At 41.1% G+C, this 21,705-nt stretch overlaps 1 protein-coding gene across 1 annotated transcript in view; it reads right to left on the bottom strand.

Annotated features, from left to right (window-relative positions):
• Nucleotides 1–21,705, bottom strand: part of PLXNA4 (plexin A4) — a 564,470-nt gene that overhangs the window by 60,455 nt on the left and 482,310 nt on the right. Inside the window, exons 16-21 of the mRNA XM_072652713.1 lie at nt 21,497–21,590; nt 21,115–21,354; nt 20,227–20,373; nt 18,929–19,163; nt 11,745–11,887; nt 1,482–1,750 (exon numbers count right to left, since the gene is read on the bottom strand). Coding sequence (XP_072508814.1) covers nt 1,482–1,750; nt 11,745–11,887; nt 18,929–19,163; nt 20,227–20,373; nt 21,115–21,354; nt 21,497–21,590 — 1,128 coding nt within the window. The remainder of the gene's footprint in view (nt 1–1,481; nt 1,751–11,744; nt 11,888–18,928; nt 19,164–20,226; nt 20,374–21,114; nt 21,355–21,496; nt 21,591–21,705) is intronic.

The raw sequence follows: 21,705 nt of genomic DNA, 5'->3' as shown, positions 1-21,705 counted from the left end.
ATTTTATTTTTGCTCATGCATGGAGTTCCAAACTAGATGGTAAAGTGCAGGATAATTCAATTCAACAAACATTTATTAATGTACCCACTAGTGTAAGGATCTGTGTTATATGCTGAATTAAAAAAAAAAAAAAAAGATGGAAAAAGAGACAGTTCCTGCCCTCAGGGAGCAGAAGTGTGCTGAGTAAGTTGCAATGGAAAGGGTTTAAATTCAATGTAGACCAGAATTTCTGGACAGAGGTTAGTGTGGCATCTCCTTCTCTAGAATGTTTAAAAATACCGTAGATTCTTAAGTAAGAAGAACACTAGGTTTGGACTTGAAGGAAGTGAGCTTAAATCCTGACCCTCCAACTTACTTGCTGTTTGAGCTTGGCTTAATTTTTCTTTGGGCTTCAGTTTCCTAATTTGTAGGATGAAATAATTTCACCAGATAAACTTTAAGTGAGGCACCAAGATGGTGCAATGGATAGAGCACGAAGTCTAGATTCAGGAGGATCTCAAATCCGACCTCAGATACTGGGCAAGTCACTTAACCCTTTTTGTCTCAGTTTCATCATCCGTAAAAAAGAGCTAGAGAAGGAAATGGCAAACAACTCCAGTATCTTTCCCCCCTAAAAAACTAAATGTGGTCATGAAGAGGTGGACATGACTGAAACAAATGAACAACAATAATCTCTAAGATCACTTTCTGCTCTAAATCATGATTTTCTGAAAAGATGTATACTATGGGGCAGGTAGGTGAAGCAGTGTATTTACTGCACCAGCACCAGCTCTGGAGTCAGGAGGACCTAAGTTCCAATCCAGCCTCAGCCACTTGACAGGTACTAGCTGTGTGACCCTGGGCAAGTCACTTAACACCATGTGCCTTGCCTTCCTGCCTCCAAAAACAAAACAAAACAAAACAAAAACACGTATTCTTGATTAAAGGTAACCAGAGAAGATCCTCTGAGGATCTAAAATATCAAGGTTCTACAAAAAGAAGGATTTGGGAGGAAATGCTCAATGGTGTCAGAGGATAGCCAGAGGGGACATAAATGAAATGAAAAAGAGATGGACAAAAGAAAAAGGGAGGAAAGAATACTCTATTCATAGCATACTTTAAGATTTCCAAAGTGCTTTCTTTGTAGGTATCAGTCATCTCTATTTTAGAGATGAGAAAACCGAGGCTCAGGAAATCACTTGTCCAGGGTCACACAGGTACAGGTACTAAACTAGTAACATGGGACCTTGGCCTTGAATTCAGGTCTTCTGTTTCCAAGACTAGAGCTTTCTCCATAAACATGCTTAAGAATGAGACAAGGAGTCACACACTGTCAGAGTGGAGACGTGCGAAATGAGCCCTGCCGTTATCCATTCCAGCCTACTGCTCTTAGGCAGCTAAAAGGCTAAGTGACCCCAGAAGGTTTTGTGGGGTCTAGATTGAGGCAGCAGCCCTCCCTCCCCCCAAGCCCTCTTGGTTATTTCCCTCCCCGCACCCTTCACCTTCTGAGTAATAATTTGGGGTGATTTTTGCTCTCCAGGTTCTTGTCGATGAGATCAGCCAGTAGCTGCTTGAGCACGTCTGTAGCATACTCGAGCTTGCTCTGCAGGACTGTCATGATGAGCGAGGCCACGTTGCCCCGGTCCCGCATCGAGAAGCTCCTCTGGGACTCCAGGGTGCGGATGAAGGACAGTAGAAACACCTTGTTGTTGATGAGCTGGGCAAAGAGCTTCAGGCCCTTCTCCACACGCTCTTGCCGGTAGCCTGGTACCTAGGCAGAGCAAAGAGAAGGATGAGTCAGGCACCCAGGAGACACATCATTCCACTACCACAGTCATTACTGCCGCTGGACAGGAGAATGACAGGTGTGGTATTATAGAGACGTGGCCAGTTCTGGAATGATGCCACTGACACTGCCTGGGCATTGCATAGTCCTCTCTGACATTCAAATTACTTTGTGTTATTTTGTATATGCTTACTGTTCTTCAGTCATTTCAGTCCTGTCCGACCCCTCGTGACTCCATTTGGAATATTCTTGGCAAAGGTACTGGACAAGTTTGTCATTTCCTTCTCTAGCTCATTTTACAGATGAATAAACTGAGGCAAACAAGGTTAAGTGACTTGCCCAGGGACACGCAGCTAATAAGCGTTGAGGTCAGATTTGAGTTTAATTCTTCCTGACTCCATACTCAGCACTCTATCCGCTGTGCCACCTATCCTATATTTGTCTTTATACATGTTTTCTCTTCCCAATAGAAAGTACACTTTGTTAGGGAAGAAGCTGTTTGCTTTTAACGATAAGGATGATGCTAGCTCATATTTATATAGCGCTCACTATGTGTCCGATGCTGTAGTACGTGCTTTATAGATATTATCTCGTTTGAGCCTCACAACAACTCTGGAAAGCAGGTGCTATGATTATCCCCATTTTACAGTTGAGGAAACTGAGGTAGATAGAGGTCAAGTGATTTGCCCAGGGTCACATAGCTAGTAAGTGTTTGAGGCAGGATTTGAACTGACTCCAGGTTCAGTATTCTATCCACTGTACCACTCAGATGCCCCAGATGTTACACATGTGTGTTGAATTGAAATGCCATGTGATTCCCCATCACTACTCATGCCAGAATCATTCCAAGAAGGATCCCAGTATTTAATAGATTGTCATAGCTTCTTCTGGACAAGCTTTGGTCCCCTAGGTGCACATGGATGCTGGATAAACATCTTCAATTTGACAATCACTACAATCATCTAACTGCAATAGAACACTGTGCTGGATGTCAAGACAAGGGATTCTGGTTCTGGCTGTGCCTTGAAATAGCTGTGTGACATTAAGCAAGTCTTATAACCTCTCTGTACTTCAGTTACTTCATCTGTAAAATGAGGAGATCAGAACAGAATACTTAACCTTGTCTTAGAAAAAGAAATTGAGCAAAACATCAATTAACCCTCTACCAAAAAGTCATCAGATGTATTCACAAATGAATTTTACCAAACATCTGAAGAACAACTGATTCTAATACTATATAAATTAATTGGACAAATAGGGAAAGGAGTCCTACTAAATTCCTTTTATGACACAAATATAGCGCTGATACCTAAACCAGGGAGAGCAAAAACAGAGAAAGAAAACTATAGACCAAATTAAATTTATAGCAGCTCTTTTTGGGATGGCAAAGAACCGGAAATTGAGGGGGTGCCCACCAACTGGAGAATGACCGAACAAGTTGTGGCATGTGACTGTGATGGAATATTATTGTGTTATAAGAAATGATGAGCAGGTAGACTTCAGATAAACCTGGAAAGACATATATGAACTGATACAAATCGAAATGAGCAGAACCAGGAGAACACTGTGACCAGGAGTACCAGCTATAATGTACAAGGATCAACTGTGAATGACTTAGCTATTCTTAGCAATACAATGATCCAAGGCAATTGCAAAGGATTCATAACGAAAAAATGCTGTCCACACCCAGAGAAAGAATTGATGGAGTATGAATGCAGATCAAAGCACACTTTTTAAAACTTTCTTTATTTTTCTTGGGTTTTTTTGTTTTCTTTCACAACATGATTAACATGGAAATATGTTTTGCATGACTACATTTGTATAATCTACATCAAATTGCTTGCCTTTTCAACGTTGGGGGGTGGAGGGAAGGAGGGAAAGAATTTGGAATTCAACATTTTTTTAAAAAATGAATTAAAATTTTTATATGTAATTGTAAAAACATTAAGTATTTAATAACAAAAAATGAGGGCATCAGATTTGATTCTCTCTAAGCTTCCTTCTAGCTGTGACATTCTCTACTAGATTCAAACCCTATACTTGGGTTTGAATCCTCCCTCTGACAGTACCTGAATTATTCTGGGCAAGTTATTAACTTTCCTAGATCTCAGTTCCCTCATCTTTAAAAGGAGGGTTGGACCAGGTGGTGTCTAAGGTCCCTTTCTACTTTAGACCAATGAAAACTTCCAGATTAAGCACTGATCAACATTGAAGGGAAGAGAGAAGACCAAATTTACCCAAAGTCAATGAAGATGGTCTCAGTGGCATTGAGATGGGGCATCTTGGTAGAGGAGTGAGCACTGGCCCTGGAGTCAGGAGGATGTGGATTCAGACCCACTTTAGACACTCACTGGTCTTAGGTAAATTATTTAAACTTCCTGGGCCTCAGTTTTTTCATCTATAAAATGAGGGGATTAGATTAGACAGTCCCCCAGATCCCTATAAACTCCTAACATGTGGTCCTATGACTATGACCTCAGGTGTCTCCATACCTGGTCTAGCTCACCATCCACTGGGTCACAGTGACATTACCTAGGATCTCGAAGTCACGGCACTTGATGAGTACAGTTTTAATTTTCGTGGGGAAGAGAAAGCTTTATAACAAAGCCTCTGATCAACCCCCACATCTTCCACAGGTCTGAAAGCCCAAGAACATCCAGAACAGTGACCCTCACCACAGCCCCTTCTCAATACCTGTTCAGCTTTCATTTCCTTTGGTTCTTTACAGGATAAAAGTAAAGCAAGTTCTCTTGAAGAAGGCAATGGAAGGGATTAGAGTCAAGCTGGATACTTAGTTACAAATAGTGTTGGGGCTCTCCATTTTCCACAGCTCCAGAAATTCCCTTTGGTTCTGGCCTATAGCCTTCCCTCTCCAACCCTTTACCTCCATTCTGGTCTCTCCAATCCCTAATTTTGTAGCCCCAAACTCTAGCAGCCAGTCTCAAGGTATCTACCAGAGTTCCAGGAAAGGAATCTAGGTCCTGCTTCCCGTATGCCTGGTCCTCATTGGTACCCCCTTCTCCTGTAGGAGCTGATGCTATTAATGCTGGTAGCCAGGAAAAGGAAGAGAAACCAGAGCCTGAGAAACACAGTGACCTGGATGTACCTGCAGGTCTCAGGCTTGAACCTAACCATCTACTTACCTGTTTCTCTTTTTATCTACCTGGCTCACCCCTAAACAACTCACACCAAATTTCCCAAAGCTGTTACTATTTATAGACCCTGAGAACAGACTCAGATTGAGTCTTAACTCCCTTCTTCTGGAATAGCTCCTCCCACATCAAACTCATTGGACATAGGACTCAGAAAAAAACCTGAGTTCAAATCCTGGCCTTGCTACTTACTATCTCTGCCACTGGGTAAGTCACCTAAGTTTCCAGACTTCAGTTTCTTTTTTGCAAAATGAAGTCTTTTCTCTAAGGTTCTAAAGTCTATAATCTTCTATGTAAGGGGATCCCCTTAAAGAATAAGGCTGGTTTTCAAATGAAGAAGCAATATCTTTGCTCATTTGGGATCCTTATATCTAAGTCAAGAGAGGAAAAAATTACATTAATTTATAGATACTGTACCAGTGGTATTACTATGGTTGAATGATTTGAACCAATTAATGAATCAGTGTTGACCTAGAGGGAGGTTTCCACTGTTGTACACCACACATATCCTTGGCTCTGCTCTGTTAGACATTTTCCCCAGACATTTGCATAAAGGCATAGTTTGAAATGCTTATTAAATCTAAGAATAACATGAAGTTGAAACTGATATGCTGGATGATAGAATCTGGATCTCAAAAGATCTCATCAGTTTGGAGTAATGGGTAGAGGTTAATGAGAGAATGTTTAATATGGATAAATGTCAAGTCCTCCATTTAGGTTCAAAAAATAAACAGCACAAGTATAGAAAAGAGAAGACCAAGCAAGAAAGTGGTTGGTGTAAGAAAGAAAAAGAAAGGAAAAGAAAACCTCTTGGTTTTTTTATGAACTGCAAGATGCCTTGAATATAATAATGTTGTTTGAATTATATAATGCAACATGGCAACTGAATAAAAAGGTAATGTGATGTTAGGCTGAATTAATAGAAGAATAGCATCTAGAAAAAACAAGGTCACAGTCCTGCTGCATTTTGTCCTTATCAGACCACATTTGTAATATTATTTGTTCTGGGCACACATTTTGGTAGGTATACTGAAAAACAGGAGGAGAGAGAAGAGGATGGAGATGGCACTTAAAACCATATCATTTCTGGAGTATTTGAAAGAACATGAGATATTCAGCCAAAGGAAGAGACGATTTGAAGAGGACAGGGCCAGCAAGTATTTGAAGAGAGATCAACTATTCTGCTTGCCTGTGGAGATCAAGACTAGGAACAGTAGTAAGAGGGATTTGGACTTGGTATGGGAAAAAAAATCTCAACAATCTAAGTGGTACAAAAGTGAAATCAGGAGGTAGTAAATGCATGAAAACAAATTTATTGAGTGCCTACTATATATCAGGCACTGTAGAAACCAACACAAAGTAACTTTAAAGAGTTACATTCTAATAAGAGGAGACAACACAGATAAGGAGAGGTAGTCAGGGATGAGAGTTTGGAGCTGGGGAATCACAGGGATGGTGAAAAAAGCCAAAAGACAGAGGACTCATATCCTTTTCAGAGCTTATGGTAGAACTACTTTGATTACTGTTTCTAGAGTAAGAGGTGGAAAGTGGTAGGAGTCAGGGAAAGTGCATTGGGGAAGTTGCAGATGCCTGTAGTAGACAACTAAATAAAACAGATAGTATGGTCAGAAAGAGGGGGGCTAGAAACTATGGCCTAAATGAATTTTACTCAGTCATTCACCAGTCAGGATAGTTCCACTCCATGGCAAGAGTGGGTTTTATTTTTGTTATAAACTCAAGTGCTAGACTTTACACTTGTCTCTATAAATTTTCGTTTTATTAGATTCTGCTCATCCTCCTAACTCAGGGCTTTCGACTCAGGATTCATGGATTTTAATATACATGTATACATATATATGTATATATACATATATATGAGAGAACTATATTTCATTATAACTGATTTCCTTTGTTATTCTATGTATTTTATTTTATGCATTTAAAAACATGATTGAGAGAAGGGATCCATAGGCTTCAGCAGACTGCCAAAGGGCTCCATAACCTTCAAAGGGTGAAGAACCTCAATTCTAATTATTCAAAGGATATTGTAGTGGGAATTTATACTCAGAGATGAGTTAGACTGGCTGACCTCTAAGGTCTCTCTTCCAGCTTTCTGGGATTCTGGGAGCCTGGATAAGGCTGAGCATGCAGATATAGATGAACAGATGAACAGACCAGTGGTTAAATAGGTATGGAGGAAAAAAGAAAGGAAAGACAGCACACAAATGGAGAGAGTCCACTCTATTCCCCTAAGTGTTCCACCTAAGCCCAAGGTATACAACTAGTGAGTTCATGGGTTTGTCATGAATGGGAAAAGGTTGAGCTCCAGACCACTATGCTGCCCTTTTGGAATATTTCTTCTGTTTCCAGAAAGTCAATAGAGTGGAACTAAGGAGGCATGTGGAAAAAAGAAAAACAAGCAAGGAAAGTGTGATTCAAAGCTCCCTTGCTAGAATGCTGAATTTCACATCACCTCGGGGTACTGTGCAGCAGCAAAAGTTTATTTCTGCTCATGTCTGCAAGCAATTAATTAGCAAGTTTATTGGAAACTAGAAGGCCACATAACCTGCCCCAGACAGAGCCTTTTCTTGACAATTGGCCACCTTGTGGGCTCCTTACTAAGGGAAATAGAAGCTAAGGTGGGGTAGACTTTATTTTAACTCCTTCATGGTCAGAAGACCTGAGAGAAAGCCTGTCTTTTAGGAAAAGGTTTAGAGATCAAAGTAAATCAATAAATCAAGTAATCAATAAACATCCAAACAAATGAAAATAAAAATCCTGATTAAGACAGCTAGTAAGTATGTATTAAGTGCTTAGTATGTGCTTGGGGGAAAGAAAGACAAAAGATAGTCACTGCTCTCAAGGAGTTCACAGTCTCCTGGGGGAAGCTGCATGCAAACAGCTATGTGCATAGAAGGTGTATATAGGCTAATAACCAACAGAGAGAAGGACCAACATGAAGGGGGTGTGGGAAAGGCTTCTTGTAGAAGGTGATGTTTGATCTGAGACTTAAGGGAAATCAAGAAGCCAGGAGGCAGAAATGATGAGAGACAGGACTATGAGTCTGGAGGACAGCCATTGGAAAAACAGCCACAACCAGGAGACAGAGTGTTTTATTCAAGAAACATTTAGAAGGCCAGTGTCACTGGATCAAAGAATATGTGTGGGTGAATAAGGTATAAGAAGAAAGGAAGTAGGTAGGGGTCGGGGGAGGTTATAAAGGGCTTTGAATGTCAAGTAGATGGTTTTATATTTGGCCCCAGAGGTGACAGAGAACCACCGAAGTTTATTGACTAGGGGGCTTGACGTGGTCAGAACTTTACTTTAGGAAGATCAATTTGACAGCTGAGGAGAGAATAGACTAGAAGGAGGAGAAACTTGTAATAAGGAGACCAACCATAGAGCTATTACAGGAGGGTTTGCATCACGCAGTATGGGAGGAGAGGGAGGGGCACACAGGAGAAATATTTCAAAGGTAGAAATTTCTGGGTTTGGCCACAGATTGGATGTGGGGGTGAGACTGAAGAGTCAAGGATGACACCTAGGTTGAGAACCTGACTGACTGGAAGAATAGAGGAGCCCTCAATGGAAATAGGGAAGTTAGGAAGAGGAGAAGGGTTTGGGGGAACGGCAATGAGTTCAGCACTGGGTATGTTGAATTTAAGATGTTCAATAGGCAAATGAAGATGCCCAGACAGGGAAGACACATGCCACATGGGAAAATGAGGGTGATACAATTTATATGACAAGGACCAGGGTATATGGGCAGGGTGGGTAGGGGGTCTCTGTGTGTGTAGATGTGCTAGCATTTTACAATTATGATATATGCAGAGTGCATATCTGTCAAGTGAATGGCTAAGTCACTTGCTGTAGGTTGGCCAAACCATTCTCACAATTCCAGCATCAGAATTCTCAGTATATCCATCCCCAAATTCTAGATTCCTCTAAGGATCCTAGTGCATCAAGAGAGTTTATAAGGATGATAGTGAGTAAGTACGATCCAAACACCTGCAAATACATGTAGATTCTTCCTTGTATAAGGGATAGAAGGATCAAAAATAATATAGTTGGATGGACTAAATGGAAAATTGAAAGGCTAGTCATTTGGGGTTTGTTTTCAACTTGATGTCTCTAGGATAACATTCTGGGGATCAGAGCTTGGTCTTGTTCTGACAGTTTTATCCATGGCTTGGGTATTCTCACAGATGACCCCTTCCTTTTGGAGAAAGTAGTATAACAGAATAGCTGCCATGGTGAAGTTCAAGGTCTGGGATCTCTGTGGGGAAGGTCATCCTTGAGATGAGATCTTTAGTGACTACTTACAATAGCTCCGTGAGTTGTGAAATTGTTTAAATTTAGGGAACTGACAGCCATGGAGAGATGAACATTGCCAAAGGTTGCATAGTTAATAAATGGCAGAGTGGGAACTCTATCAAACCCAGACCTTTTGACACCAGTTCAAGTCTTCTCTTTACTCTGCTAGGCACTTCTCTCTACTATGCCAAGATTTCATTTATACCCCCAACAACTTCTTGGGTCATGAATAAGACCAAGTAATTCTATCCAAGAAACACCTTACAAAGCACTTACTATGTGTGTAAGGAACTGTGCTGGGCATGAAGCTAGCAGAGGCAAAATTGACACAGACCCTCCACTTGTGGAACTCATGTCCACTGGCAGATATAAGAGGGGGAAAACCAAGCTATGAAATGAGGAGGAGGAGGAGAAGGGAATAAGCATTTACATAGTGCCTACAATGTGCCAGGCACTATGAGGAAAGAGGAGGAGAAGACAGGAAAAGTGGGGAAAGGTACGTATACTGAGACGTGGTATGTGTCTCAGGCACCTCTCAGTATTGTCCCTGGCATCTCAGGTTCTATTTCCTTGTCTAGACACTTACACTACCAGCTCCAGACAGATGTACCATCTGACCACTGAAACACATAACAGCTTGGGTTTGTTGGTGCATGTCTGTTTTCCATTTCTATCTGTAATTCAACTCATCCATTCATTCAAGATAGACAGAGCACCTAGCATGGAATAGGTAGCATCTGGGATATAGAGCTATATAAAATATTGTTCTTGCTTGTAATAATAACAATTCCCATTAGTAGTGTGCTTTTACATAAGCAAAGGAGTTTCTTCACAAAGACTCTGGGATGGAGGTAATTCAAAAATACTCAGTTTATAGATGAGGAGTCTTAGGTACAGAGAAGGGAAGTAATTTTCCCAGGATGAAGTAACTAATAAGTATCGACTCTGAGACTCAAATCCACATCATCTGATCTTCTAAACTTTAAAGCTGCTTCTCTATTTAAAAACAGTGACATACTTGGATCCTCCACAGTTTTCCTCTCTTTCCTAGCATAAGCAAGTAACAAGAACATAATTCTCTCCACATCTCTCTGCTTCTTACCTGAGTCTGGGCTTTCTCGGGTTCAAACCTGTAATTTGGCCAAGATGTCTTATGACATTTATACTAAATGTTAGCCTTGAGGTTAAATAGACAGGTAGGTGTCACAGCCTGCTGGACCTAGAATTGGGAAGGCACCACCATCTTCCAACGTATCCAGACTCACATCCACAAACTCACCCCACATATCTAACTCAAGAAGAGCTGAGTTCAAATCCAACTGCAGACTCTAGCTATGTGATCCTAAGCAAGTCACTTAAGTCTGCCTCAGTTTTCTTATCTATAAAATGATAGTAATAATAACATCTATCTTATAGGTTGGTTGTTAGAATGAAATGAGATAATATTTGTAAAGTATCTTGCAAATCTTAAAATGTTATACAAATGCTATTGTTATTATTTTTGTTATTATTTAACACAGATTTAGAATTGAAAGGGATGACCGTAGAGGTCATCTAGTGCAACTCTTTAGTTTTTTCCCTTCATTTTATTTTAAAATATATATATATATATATATATACATATACACATATATTTCAAATTTGTTATTTATTTATTTTTAACATTCTTTTCTTTTCAAATTTCAAGCTCCAAATTTTCTTCCTCTCCTAACCTCCCCCACTCACTGAGAAGGCAAGCATTATGAAGTCAATTATACATGTGAAATCATGCAAAACATATTTTTATATATTAGCCATATTTTTTTTAAAAAGCAAGAAAAATAAAGTGATTTTGCATTTGAAGTTCATCAGGTCTCTCTCTGGAGGTTCATAGCATTTTGTTCATCACGAGTCCTTTGGAACTGTCTTGGATCACTGTATTGATCAGAGTAGCAAAGCCTTTCGCAATTGATCATCATTACAACATTTCTGTTACTGTGCACAATGATCTCCCAGTTCTTCTTACCTCACTCTGCATCAGTTCATATAGATCTTGCCACGATTTTCTGAAACCACTCCCCTCGTCATTTCCTACTCTCTCATTTTTACAGATGAGAAAATAGCACCACTGAGTTTAAGTGAGTTGTTCAAGGTCAAACAGATAGTAAATGGCAGGGCTTGGATTCAAACTTAGGTTCTACAGCTTATAGCTTAGTGCTTTTTCTTCTGCATTTGGTACCATGGAAAGAATGATGGTATTGGAATCAGAGATCACAGGTTCAGATCCCAGCTCTGTCACTTATTACCAATGCTTGGGCAACTTCTCTGGGTCTTAGTTTCTTCACCTGTAAAACGAGAGGGTTGGACTAAATGGCCCCTGAGATCCCTTATAGCTCTCAATCTATTATTTTTCCTTCACCTCCCTCTAGATTCCATTCTTTCCATCTGTAACAAAGAAGGCTCTTGAAAACCCATTCCAGGGGGAACATGCAAAGAACTGATGATGAAGGGAGTACCGGCATACTGTTGCTCACCTCCAGGTCCCGGAGAACGGGGTGATCTTCTATGCCAGGAAATAATACTCGCATGGTGTATGTGCGATAGTCCAAGAAGGGAATTCCAGCTCCATCCAGGTCACTCGTCAGCTCATGGATGTCCGTCTGTAGTTCAGCAAAAGCTGGGATAAAGGAAAACCATAAGGAGACTGCTAAACACCTTGCAAAAGACATCTACACTGAGTGCTCTCATTTCTTATCTTCTCACTTCCTCCCCTTTTGCCATTTGTCTCCTAACTTCATGAATTCAACTGAAACTTCTCTCTCCAAAGTTACCAATGATGTCTTAATTGCCAAATCTGAAGGCCTTTTCTCACTCTTCATCCTTGGGATGAGGGTAGGGAATTACTTAGAGGTAAAACTCCAATGACCATGGTATGATTCCCAACCCTTTGGAAGTACTGTGGGATGAGTTAAAAACCATAGTTCTTAAAGCTGGGATTCTTAGCCTTTTTTTGTACATTACAGACCCCTTGGGCAGTCAGGTGAAACTGATGGACCCTTCCCAATATCATGATTGTAAATGCTCATAATAGTATAAATATATGGGTTTGCAAAGGAAACCAATTGCAATGAAATATAGGTATCAAAATATTTTTAAAAATCATGGCCCCGGCTTTAAACCTAGACTCTAAAATGGATATAATAGATGAATGGTCTAGAGTAGCTACTGATTACCTCTCATTTATCCTGTGCATTTTCATATCTCTATTTCTCTATCCTGTTTGTACATAGCCTTTTTGCACATTGCCACCCTTATTAGACTGTTTGCTCCCTGAGAACAAGAACTATCTTTTTTAAATGTTATTATATATGTTACTTTACAAATATTATCTCATTTTATTCTAACAACAAACCTGTAAGATAGATGTTATTATTACTAACATTTTACAGTTAAAAGAAACTGAGGCAGAAGAGATTAATACGCTGCCTGGCACAGAGTAAGTGCTTAAGAAATGCTTACTGACTGACTGTGTGAGTGACAGGATTCAGAAAAGTCTTCCTTGTGGCATAAGGCAATTCCAGAGGTTGGATAAGCAATGTCGCCAAACTGAAAATATTAACAAGTCACATCGATATAGTACTTTAAGGTTTATAAAGTACATGTTCCATAATAACCCTGCGACATAAGTGATACAAATATTATGAACTCTCTTTTATAGATGAGGAAACTGAGATTGCATATGTGAGATGAGTTTGAGGTAGATGATATAGCATTGTCATGAGGCGAGGTGATTGAGGGGATGTCAGAGCTCTTCACAGTAAGAAGAAAGTCCAGAAGAAGGAAGGATTTGGGGAAAAAAATAATGACTTTTGTTTTAGACATCTTGAATTTAACATGCCTATGGGCCATCCAATTCAAAATGCCTAGGAGGCAGCTAGTGAAGTGGGAGATTAGGACTGGATATCTAACTATACCTATATATGTGTATTATATACGTATGTATGGAGATAATGAAGAAGGATGGAGGGAGAGGGGGAAAGAGAAGAAAAGGGATAGGGAAAGAGAGAGAGAAAAAGAGAGGAAGGGAGGGAGAGGGGAAGAAAAATAATATGCCTAGTGATCATAGTTGAGCCTCTTGGGATCTGATGAGATCATTAGATAAGGTAGTAGATATAAGGAAAAGAGAAAATGGCTCATGGCAAAACCTTAGGTGACATCCACAATCAGTGGACATGATCTGGATGAAGACCAAACAAAATAGACTGAAAGATGGTCAGATATGTAGGAGAAAAACTAGGAGAGAGGAATGTCAGAAAATCCTAGAGAGGAGGTAGTGTCCAGGGAAAAAGGATAGTCTACATTGTCAAAGGCTATGGAAAATTCAAGGATGAAGAGTGAGAAAAGTCCTTCAGATTTGGCAATTAAGACATCACTGGTGACTTTGGAGAGAGAAATTTCAGTTGAATTGATGAGGTTAGAAGACAGACTGCTGGAGTGAGGAAGTAAGAGGATAAAATGTGAAAGTATTCAGTGTAGAAGTCTTTCTCAAGGTGTTTAGCTGGGGCCTGCAGTGGTAGAAGACAGCTAGGTGGTGCAGTAGATGGAGCACTGGACCTGAGATCAGGAAGACTCATCTTCCTGAGTTCAAATGCTACCTAAGACACTTACTAGCTATATGACCTTGAGCAAGTCACATAACCCTGTTTGCCTCTGTTTCTTCATATGTAAAATGAAATGGAGAAGGAAATGGCAAACCACTCTGGTATCTTTGCCAAGAAACCCCCAAATGGGGTTACAAAGCTGAAAAAATGTCCAGATTGAATGCTGAATGTTGTGTAGTGGTGGGGAGATAGGTCAATATATAACAGGGACAGAAAGATCAAATGAGAGTTTATGAAGGAAGGAGGGGATGCAGGCATGTTTGTAGGCAGCAGGGAAGAAACCAAAATGTGGGCATTCCGACAGACAAGACTGGAGGGGATGAGATTAAGGGTGCATGTAAAGGGGTGAGGCGCAGAGTGGGAACTCAGACCACTCCTAACTCCAGATCAGGCACTTTTCTCTTGTTGCCTCTCATGGAAAGGGTCTGGGCATGATGATCACGGTGAGACTGATGTAGATGTTACCTAGGAGCAAAGAGTGAATGAATCTCATTCTAAAGGGTCTACAGCTCTACCTTTTAGAAGAGATGCATCATACACAAAACAGCTGCAACACTCCCGAATGTAGCAGAACCAAAATAAATACAGACAGCAAATAAAAAAAGTACATCAGAACACAGGTAATAGGAATATGGGGTTTTCTAAGTTGATATGTGCCCACAGGGATCCTTGCATATGGTTTAGTGGTCTTTTATGTCTATTTGAGTTTGACACAACTGTTCTAGAGGAATAGACCCATAGATAGATAGATAGATAGATAGATAGATAGATAGATAGATAGATAGATAGACATATTTTATATATGATATTATGTAGTAAAGGAGAAATAGGAGAGACAATGTAGTGTTAGGGCTAGAGAGTTGGCTTTGGAGCCACGATGACCTGGTTCCCAGTGACCCACCTTCACAATGTGACCATGGACAAATCACACACAGTAACCCTTGGCAACTTTCTGAGGCTACAGATTTCAGAGCATGTGAGGACCTGCATTTAGGGAGGCAGTTTCTTCTTTTGGTAGTTCCCAAAACCTATGAAATCACAGGTCTAGTCTCTTTCTTCTAGGAGAGCCAAGATGGCATAATGGATAGAGCACTGGCCTTTGAATCAGACAGACCTGAATTCAAATTCTTCCTCTGTCCTAGCCTAGCTATAAGACCTGGGCTGTCACTTGACTTCAGAGTCACATGCAATTAAGAGAACATTAACATTGCAGGACAATTGCTGATTTGCACTGGTTTGCAAAGTGTTTTGCATATGTGGTCTTAATTGATCCTCATGCCCATTACTAGGCTGGAGATTATGTACTTACATACATACATATGTGTGCACGTGTATACATATATACACACAGTGCTCCTAATGAGGAAAATCCCTCTTCCAATGCAATCAGCAACTGTCTTGTAGTTTATAGTCTTATCAAGTTGTCTGGGGTGTGATATGTGTGTGTGTGCATGTGTGTGTGTGTGTGTGTGTTGGAGAGGAATTAGACTGAAAAGTTAAGTGATTTATCCAGAGTCACATGGCCTTATGTCAGAGATAGAACTTGAACTCAGGTCTTAATAACCTCCCAGGTTGACTAGACCATGATTCCTATATATTTAGACCGTATATACTTAAGTATCATAGTGTAGAGTACAGAGTGCTGGACTCAGACATAGGAAGATCAAGACCAAATCTTGCCTCAACATGAACTAGCTGTGTGACCTAGGGCAAGCCCTTTACTTTTCCTGAGCCTCAGTTTTCTCAAGTGTAAAATGAGGGGATGGGCTGTATGTCCCTAAGATTTCTTCCAACTCTAAATCCAATGTCTTCTATGAGATGGATGTTCTCTCTAACAGTTGAGATTGCAACCTCTTCCATTCTTTTCCATCCTATGTAATTATTGTCTGTCTTCTCCCATCAATCCCTCTAGAGGCTCCACCAAACATGCTGAGGGGACTCCCTCTGAGTCTTTTCACATGACATGGGTCCCTCTGAAGCATTCTGGCTGTCCAGCTGTGATTCTTCTCTCCCTCTATAATCAATCGTTAATCATAATCTCTTAGATGATATTTTTATGCCAATGAAGGACCATAGACTATCAATAAACAAATGTCTTTAACATATACATACATATAATGTGAATATATGTGTGTATGTACATACCTATATGTGTGTATACATATCTATTTATATCTATATCTATATCTGGACACACATACATTCTCCATTTTCATCATGTCCTCATCATGGAATGGAAGTATCTGGGTTCCCACAGGCTACACCAGAAAAGGCATAAACAAGCTCTAGCAGGTTCTACCAACCTGGAAAGGTTTTAGATAAGGGTCTGGTGAAAGATGGTATATCATTTGTCTAAGGGCCAGTCTAGCTAAGTTTGGAGATTGGCCACAGGGTGATGATTTCCTTTAGCCATGACATCTTACACCCCTCTCCCCCGCCCATACACACAGATGCAGTACAGAGTAGTTTTAACCTACTTTGATGGAGTCATGGCTAACACTGACAAAAAATTGTCAATTGGAATTAGAATACTGAAATTGGAATTGGAGATTGGGATTGAGATGGGAATAATCAGAATATTGAAGCATACGTGAATAGGGACACATATGTAAAATATCTAAAGATTTTGAGAACCCAGAATTACCTTTATACCATGATGAGTCATTAAAGTAGGACTCAGGTTCAATCCATCTATCCACATTCCATATATACACGTGTGTGTGTATATATATATATGTGTGTGTGTGTGTGTGTAAATGTATATGTACATATATATATCTATATCTTAGCTACCTCTTACATCCTATTATACATACACACACATACAGGCACACACACGTACACATATACACATACCAGCTTTTCCTTGGTCCCAGAAGGAACTCAATTCCCTCCCAGGTCACCTTTATTGACAAACTGTCAGGAATGTGACTCCCTGTCTGCCTGCTAATTTCTCTTTCCCTCTGAAACTTCTCAAAGGGAGTCTTCGCTTGCTTGGCACTCCAGCTCTGCTGCCCCCTCCCAGCTGGGTCACTCAGCTGGTGGGGAGAAGGAAAAGGGGGAAGGGGGTGGGAGAAGCTTTCTTTTTATCAGGCTGCAGCTTTCCTTTAAGTCACCAAGCGCCTTCAACATTCAAAGCACTGTGCCAGCGACACATGAAAGAGATTCTAATCACTACACCTAATTAGAGGGAAGAGTACATTGCAGAGAAAAAAATTAAGCGGCGTAAATATAATAAAAGGCAGTAATTAACAGTCCCACAAGGCGGATGCTGTGTTGACAGCTGAAGGATGTAGAGAGGGGAAGGAAGGAATCCGTTTCCCCATCAAAAAGTAGGCGCTTGCCAGTAGGGAATTGGTAAGTTCTAAATCCCCCAGGTACAAAACCCAGCTTATTCCGTAGAAGAATCTACAGCAAAGAACCAACACAAATTCTCTCTCAGGGTCATTCATGAAAATAATTCTCTAGGGGTTGCAAGAGCCTGACTCCTGCATTTCTTGGATTGCTTATATCTAATTTCATTACGTTATCTTTTGTACATACGTGTGTGTAGAGAATTACATATCATACATACACATTATATATGTAATGTAGGTATTCATCTATTACACACATACACACACACACACACACACAGAAAGGAAGGAAGAATTCAATGAGGAAGCTCCCTCTGCCAACACAGTAATTTACAGTCAGAGAGTTGGCTGGGGCGCCAAGGTCTCAGTGACGTCTGAAGGATCACACATCCACATATGTGTGAGAGGCAAGACTTGATCCTCAGTCTTTTGGACTCTGAGGCTGCTTCTCTCTCCATTCCAACAAGCTGGCCCTGACCTCTGCAGACTGGGTGGCCCTTAGAAAGTCACTTAGACCAGGTTTGGAGGTACATAACTGTAATCTCTACCCTTAGGTCAGTCTGAGGCTAGTGGAGAACTTGACCTTGGGAGTGTTGAGCTATAGTCGGGCTGAAGTTAATCTGGTGCCTGAACCAAAGCCACCATAGATAGGATGAGTTCCTGAGGAGAGAAGGGTCATGAGGCTACTGAAGGAGGGGTTGATCTGGCCCAGCTCAAAGCTTTTGCACTGTCATGCATTTGGGATTGGGTTCACGAGTGGCTGCAGTACTTCCAGCCTGAGTGAGAAAGGAAACTCAGTTAAAAAAAAAAAATCTCATTGCCTCAGGCAATTCTCTAAAATTATATGGTGCAGTGTAGATACAGATCTGCATTGTTAGAAGGAGATTCTTCTTTGGGAATTCCTTGTAACAATAAAATCACAAGTCCAGTCTAAAAAGAAGATAGATAGATAAATGGATAGATAGATGATAGATAATAAAGCAAGGACAAATCTCTCACCAGTATGGTCCCAGGGCAGTGGTGCTAGGTAGAATGATTAAGTACCCAGCTACTAAAGGCATCTCACTGAGTAGTGTGTATATACATACATACGTATGTATGTGTGTGTGTATATATATGTGTGTGTGTGTGTACATATATATGTATATGTATATGAAACTCATCACCATTTCTATGCTGCTACTGAACGTCTTTCAAATTGCTGCTCCCAGTCATTGACCTGAGTGAACTGGCCAATGAAAGAGCACTGGTATAGCAATCAGGAGATTTATGTTGAAATCTTGGGATCTGCCACTATCTACCTTGTCACCTTGGACAAATAACTTAATCTCTCTAGACCTCAGTTTCCTCATTTTTTTAAATGGGAAGATTGGGTTATATTAGGTTCAATTAAATTCACCAGGAATTTATTAAACACATACTATGTGAACATTGAACTGGTTGCCGATGAAACAAAGACAAAACAACGACAAAACCGTCTCAGTCTTCAAGAAGCTTATGTTTGATCCCTTCCAGCTTTGTCTTCCCCATTAGACCACAAGACCCTTGAAGACAGTGACTATATATGCCTTTTGTTGTGTCCTTGGCACTTTAGTACAATGCTAGCATACAGCAGGCACGTAATAAATGCTTACTGACTGGCTGATTGATGATGACGCTATAATGTGTACTTAGAACCAGAGCTACTATGCCCTCAGGTACCTTCCTTGCACTCCAGTGCTACGCGGGACTCGAGGTTGTCCATCTGCATCTGCAACCTCTTCAGAGTGAGGTCACTCTCACGGGACTTGCGCTTGTAGGCGATGAGCACCGCCACGATGAATATGATGAGGAGTCCCCCAGCTACAGCGATGCTGACGATGGCGGGCAGGCTGAGAGGGCTGTCTGGAGAGATGTACACCATTCCAGGGGAGTATTCCATGCCCCCTACGCGGGCCTGTAGGACACAGAGCCAGAAGCAGTAGTGGGTCATATAGTTGGATGATGACCAGGAGAGAGATGGATGTAAAAGGAGACTTGAGTTAAAGTCTGTCCTGATTTGATAGTGATCCTATTCTATTGTCTACTGAGGACCGGAAGGGCTGATGGGGGAAAGAAGTGACATCGCAGTACCAGACCGTTTATACTACAGAGTTCTACCACTAGTCACAAGAGAACAGGGTGAGAGAGTGTAGCTGACTTATTATACCCCATCCCGCTCCCTGAAAACAAACAAACAAAAAAAACACTGAAGGGAATGTTCTCCTGAGGGGGAAGGAAGTTGGTAGTTTCAGTTTTCATATGGAATGAACTACATATAATTAGAGCTCTTGGAAGAAGTAGGAAATTGAATTAGTGTTTGGCATTCCTTGTATATATTCTAGTTTAAGAGGTGGGAAAATTGAACATGCATTACCCTTGGGCTACCACTCGTTTCCTCCTCTCACACAATATGGCAGTCTAGTCTGAGCCATACTATCTAGCATTTCATTCTGCCTTGACTGTTTCCTGTATGAATGTGTTTCTCTAACTCAACTTTAGGCTTTTTGAGGGGAGGAATTAATGTCCTCTCCCTGTCCCCCCCTCCTTTTTTTGTATCTGCCCAGTACCTAGGACAGTATTAGGTGTATTGTAGATAATTAAAATAAATGTCTATTAACAGGAAGTGATGATAGGTTTCCCACCACTTGCCCTAATTGTCAGCCAACACTTTCTCAGTTGGCAAAGAAAGCAATTCAGACCGGGATGTGTCTGGGGAATCTATACACCAAGCATAGTGAGTAAAAGTTGGAGGGGTCATAAGGAAAGGACCTAAGAGGTAGAGGTGTCAGTAGGGATGGTGAGATGAAAGGGCAGAGTCTTTGAATAGCCCAGGTGGTAGAAAGCTTTTCACGTGCTAGGTTTGGCCCAATGACTGCAATATTATTGGCATCAGACCAGACAACTCTCAGTTCTCCCTCCTTCCCCTCCTTCCCTCCCATCCCATTGCTCTGTCCCAGGTCAGGTTGTGCCAGGCTCACCATCACTTTGTGCCGGCCAATGAGGTTGGGAGATTCACAGAGCAGCTGGACATCTGACACTGTTACGGTGCATGGCTTCTCTCCCACCAGCACTGTGTAGTTCAATTTCATGTTACCCCCGGCCACTGGTGGGATCAAATTCTTTCCCTGGATGGACAGAAAAGCCCCATTCCCCAGCCTGAAGCTACTACCATATTCACATGGGTCTCCCCCTCCCAACCTGAGCTCATGTTTCATGTGATCATTGAATCCTAGGTGTAGAGCTAGAATGCACTTTAAAGGTCATCCAGTTCAATCCCTTCATTTAACACATGAGGAAACTGAGGCACAGAGAAATTCATTGACTTGTCTAGGGTTAGAGATCTGGTAAGTGTCTGAATTCATCTTCTCAACTCCAAAACTAGCACTCTATCCACTCTACCACCCTGGGAGCTTGCTAGGGGAATATGAAAACTGATAACAGTTTATATGGTCAGGAGAGGGTACCCCAACATCCTGTGGAAGCTACCAGAGTAATGATGTGGGATAAGCTGTGGAAAAAGAAGAAGCGGTATGAGCCTCTGACTTTTCATTTCCTGAATGCTAAAGAATAGACCCCAGATTTGGGTATCAGCCAACCAAAGTGAAATAGACTGCCTAGATCCATTCCTCTGAGTCACTACCTACCCTCCCATGTATGGATTAAGGTGTTTACTTGCTGGGGATCAGTTTTCTCAACTATAAAATGAGGAGGTCAGATTAGATTTCATCTTCAAGGCCTCTGATGTATACTCTGCTAAAGGAAGAAAAGTCATGCCATGGGAATGAACAGGGGTCATTGCCTTCCTAACTTTGGCTCAGAAAACATTTTCTTTCTCTTAACCTCATGCCTACGGACTTCCCTTTTACCTTCAGAATGATGGGAGTGCCAGGCTTAAGCTCCAAGATGCCTGAAGGGCCAAAGGCCTCAAATACAGGATTAGGGTAGTAGGTGAAGTTGGTCTTGTTAAGGATAAGCAGGGACTGGACATTGTCTAGAATGAAACCAAACTCCTCAGGCCTCTCAGTCAGGTCAGATTGGTGTTCAGGATCCACGGCGAGGGCTGGAGCCTGGCAGGTCATCTCAGTAGAATTCTGAACCTCACAAACCTGTGGACAGAGAATCCCTCACTCATTATATCAGCATCTCAGTATACAAACACAGAGTATACATATATACATATAAATGTACATATATACATATGCATATACACACATATCCCCACCCAAACTGCCCAGTCCCCCAACGCACATTGATGTGTTCCTTCCCTCCATGCTTGGCTCGGATCTGGGGATTCTGGATGAGGTCCAGGTGTGTCCCCCAGACAACAATGGGGGTGTTTCCACTGAAAGGAAAGAGAATGAGGCATGTGAGTCATTGGGTTCAGAGAAGAGGTTGATGACTGATAACACTTATGTTGAAAAATAACCATGAGGACAATAATCTTCAAACTGAACAAT

This window comes from Notamacropus eugenii, chromosome 3 (assembly GCF_028372415.1).
Source record: "Notamacropus eugenii isolate mMacEug1 chromosome 3, mMacEug1.pri_v2, whole genome shotgun sequence".
In the NCBI taxonomy this organism is placed as follows: Eukaryota; Metazoa; Chordata; class Mammalia; order Diprotodontia; family Macropodidae; genus Notamacropus; species Notamacropus eugenii.
Note: the sequence above shows the minus strand (reverse complement) of the source record. Positions and strands in the feature narration are given on the sequence as shown.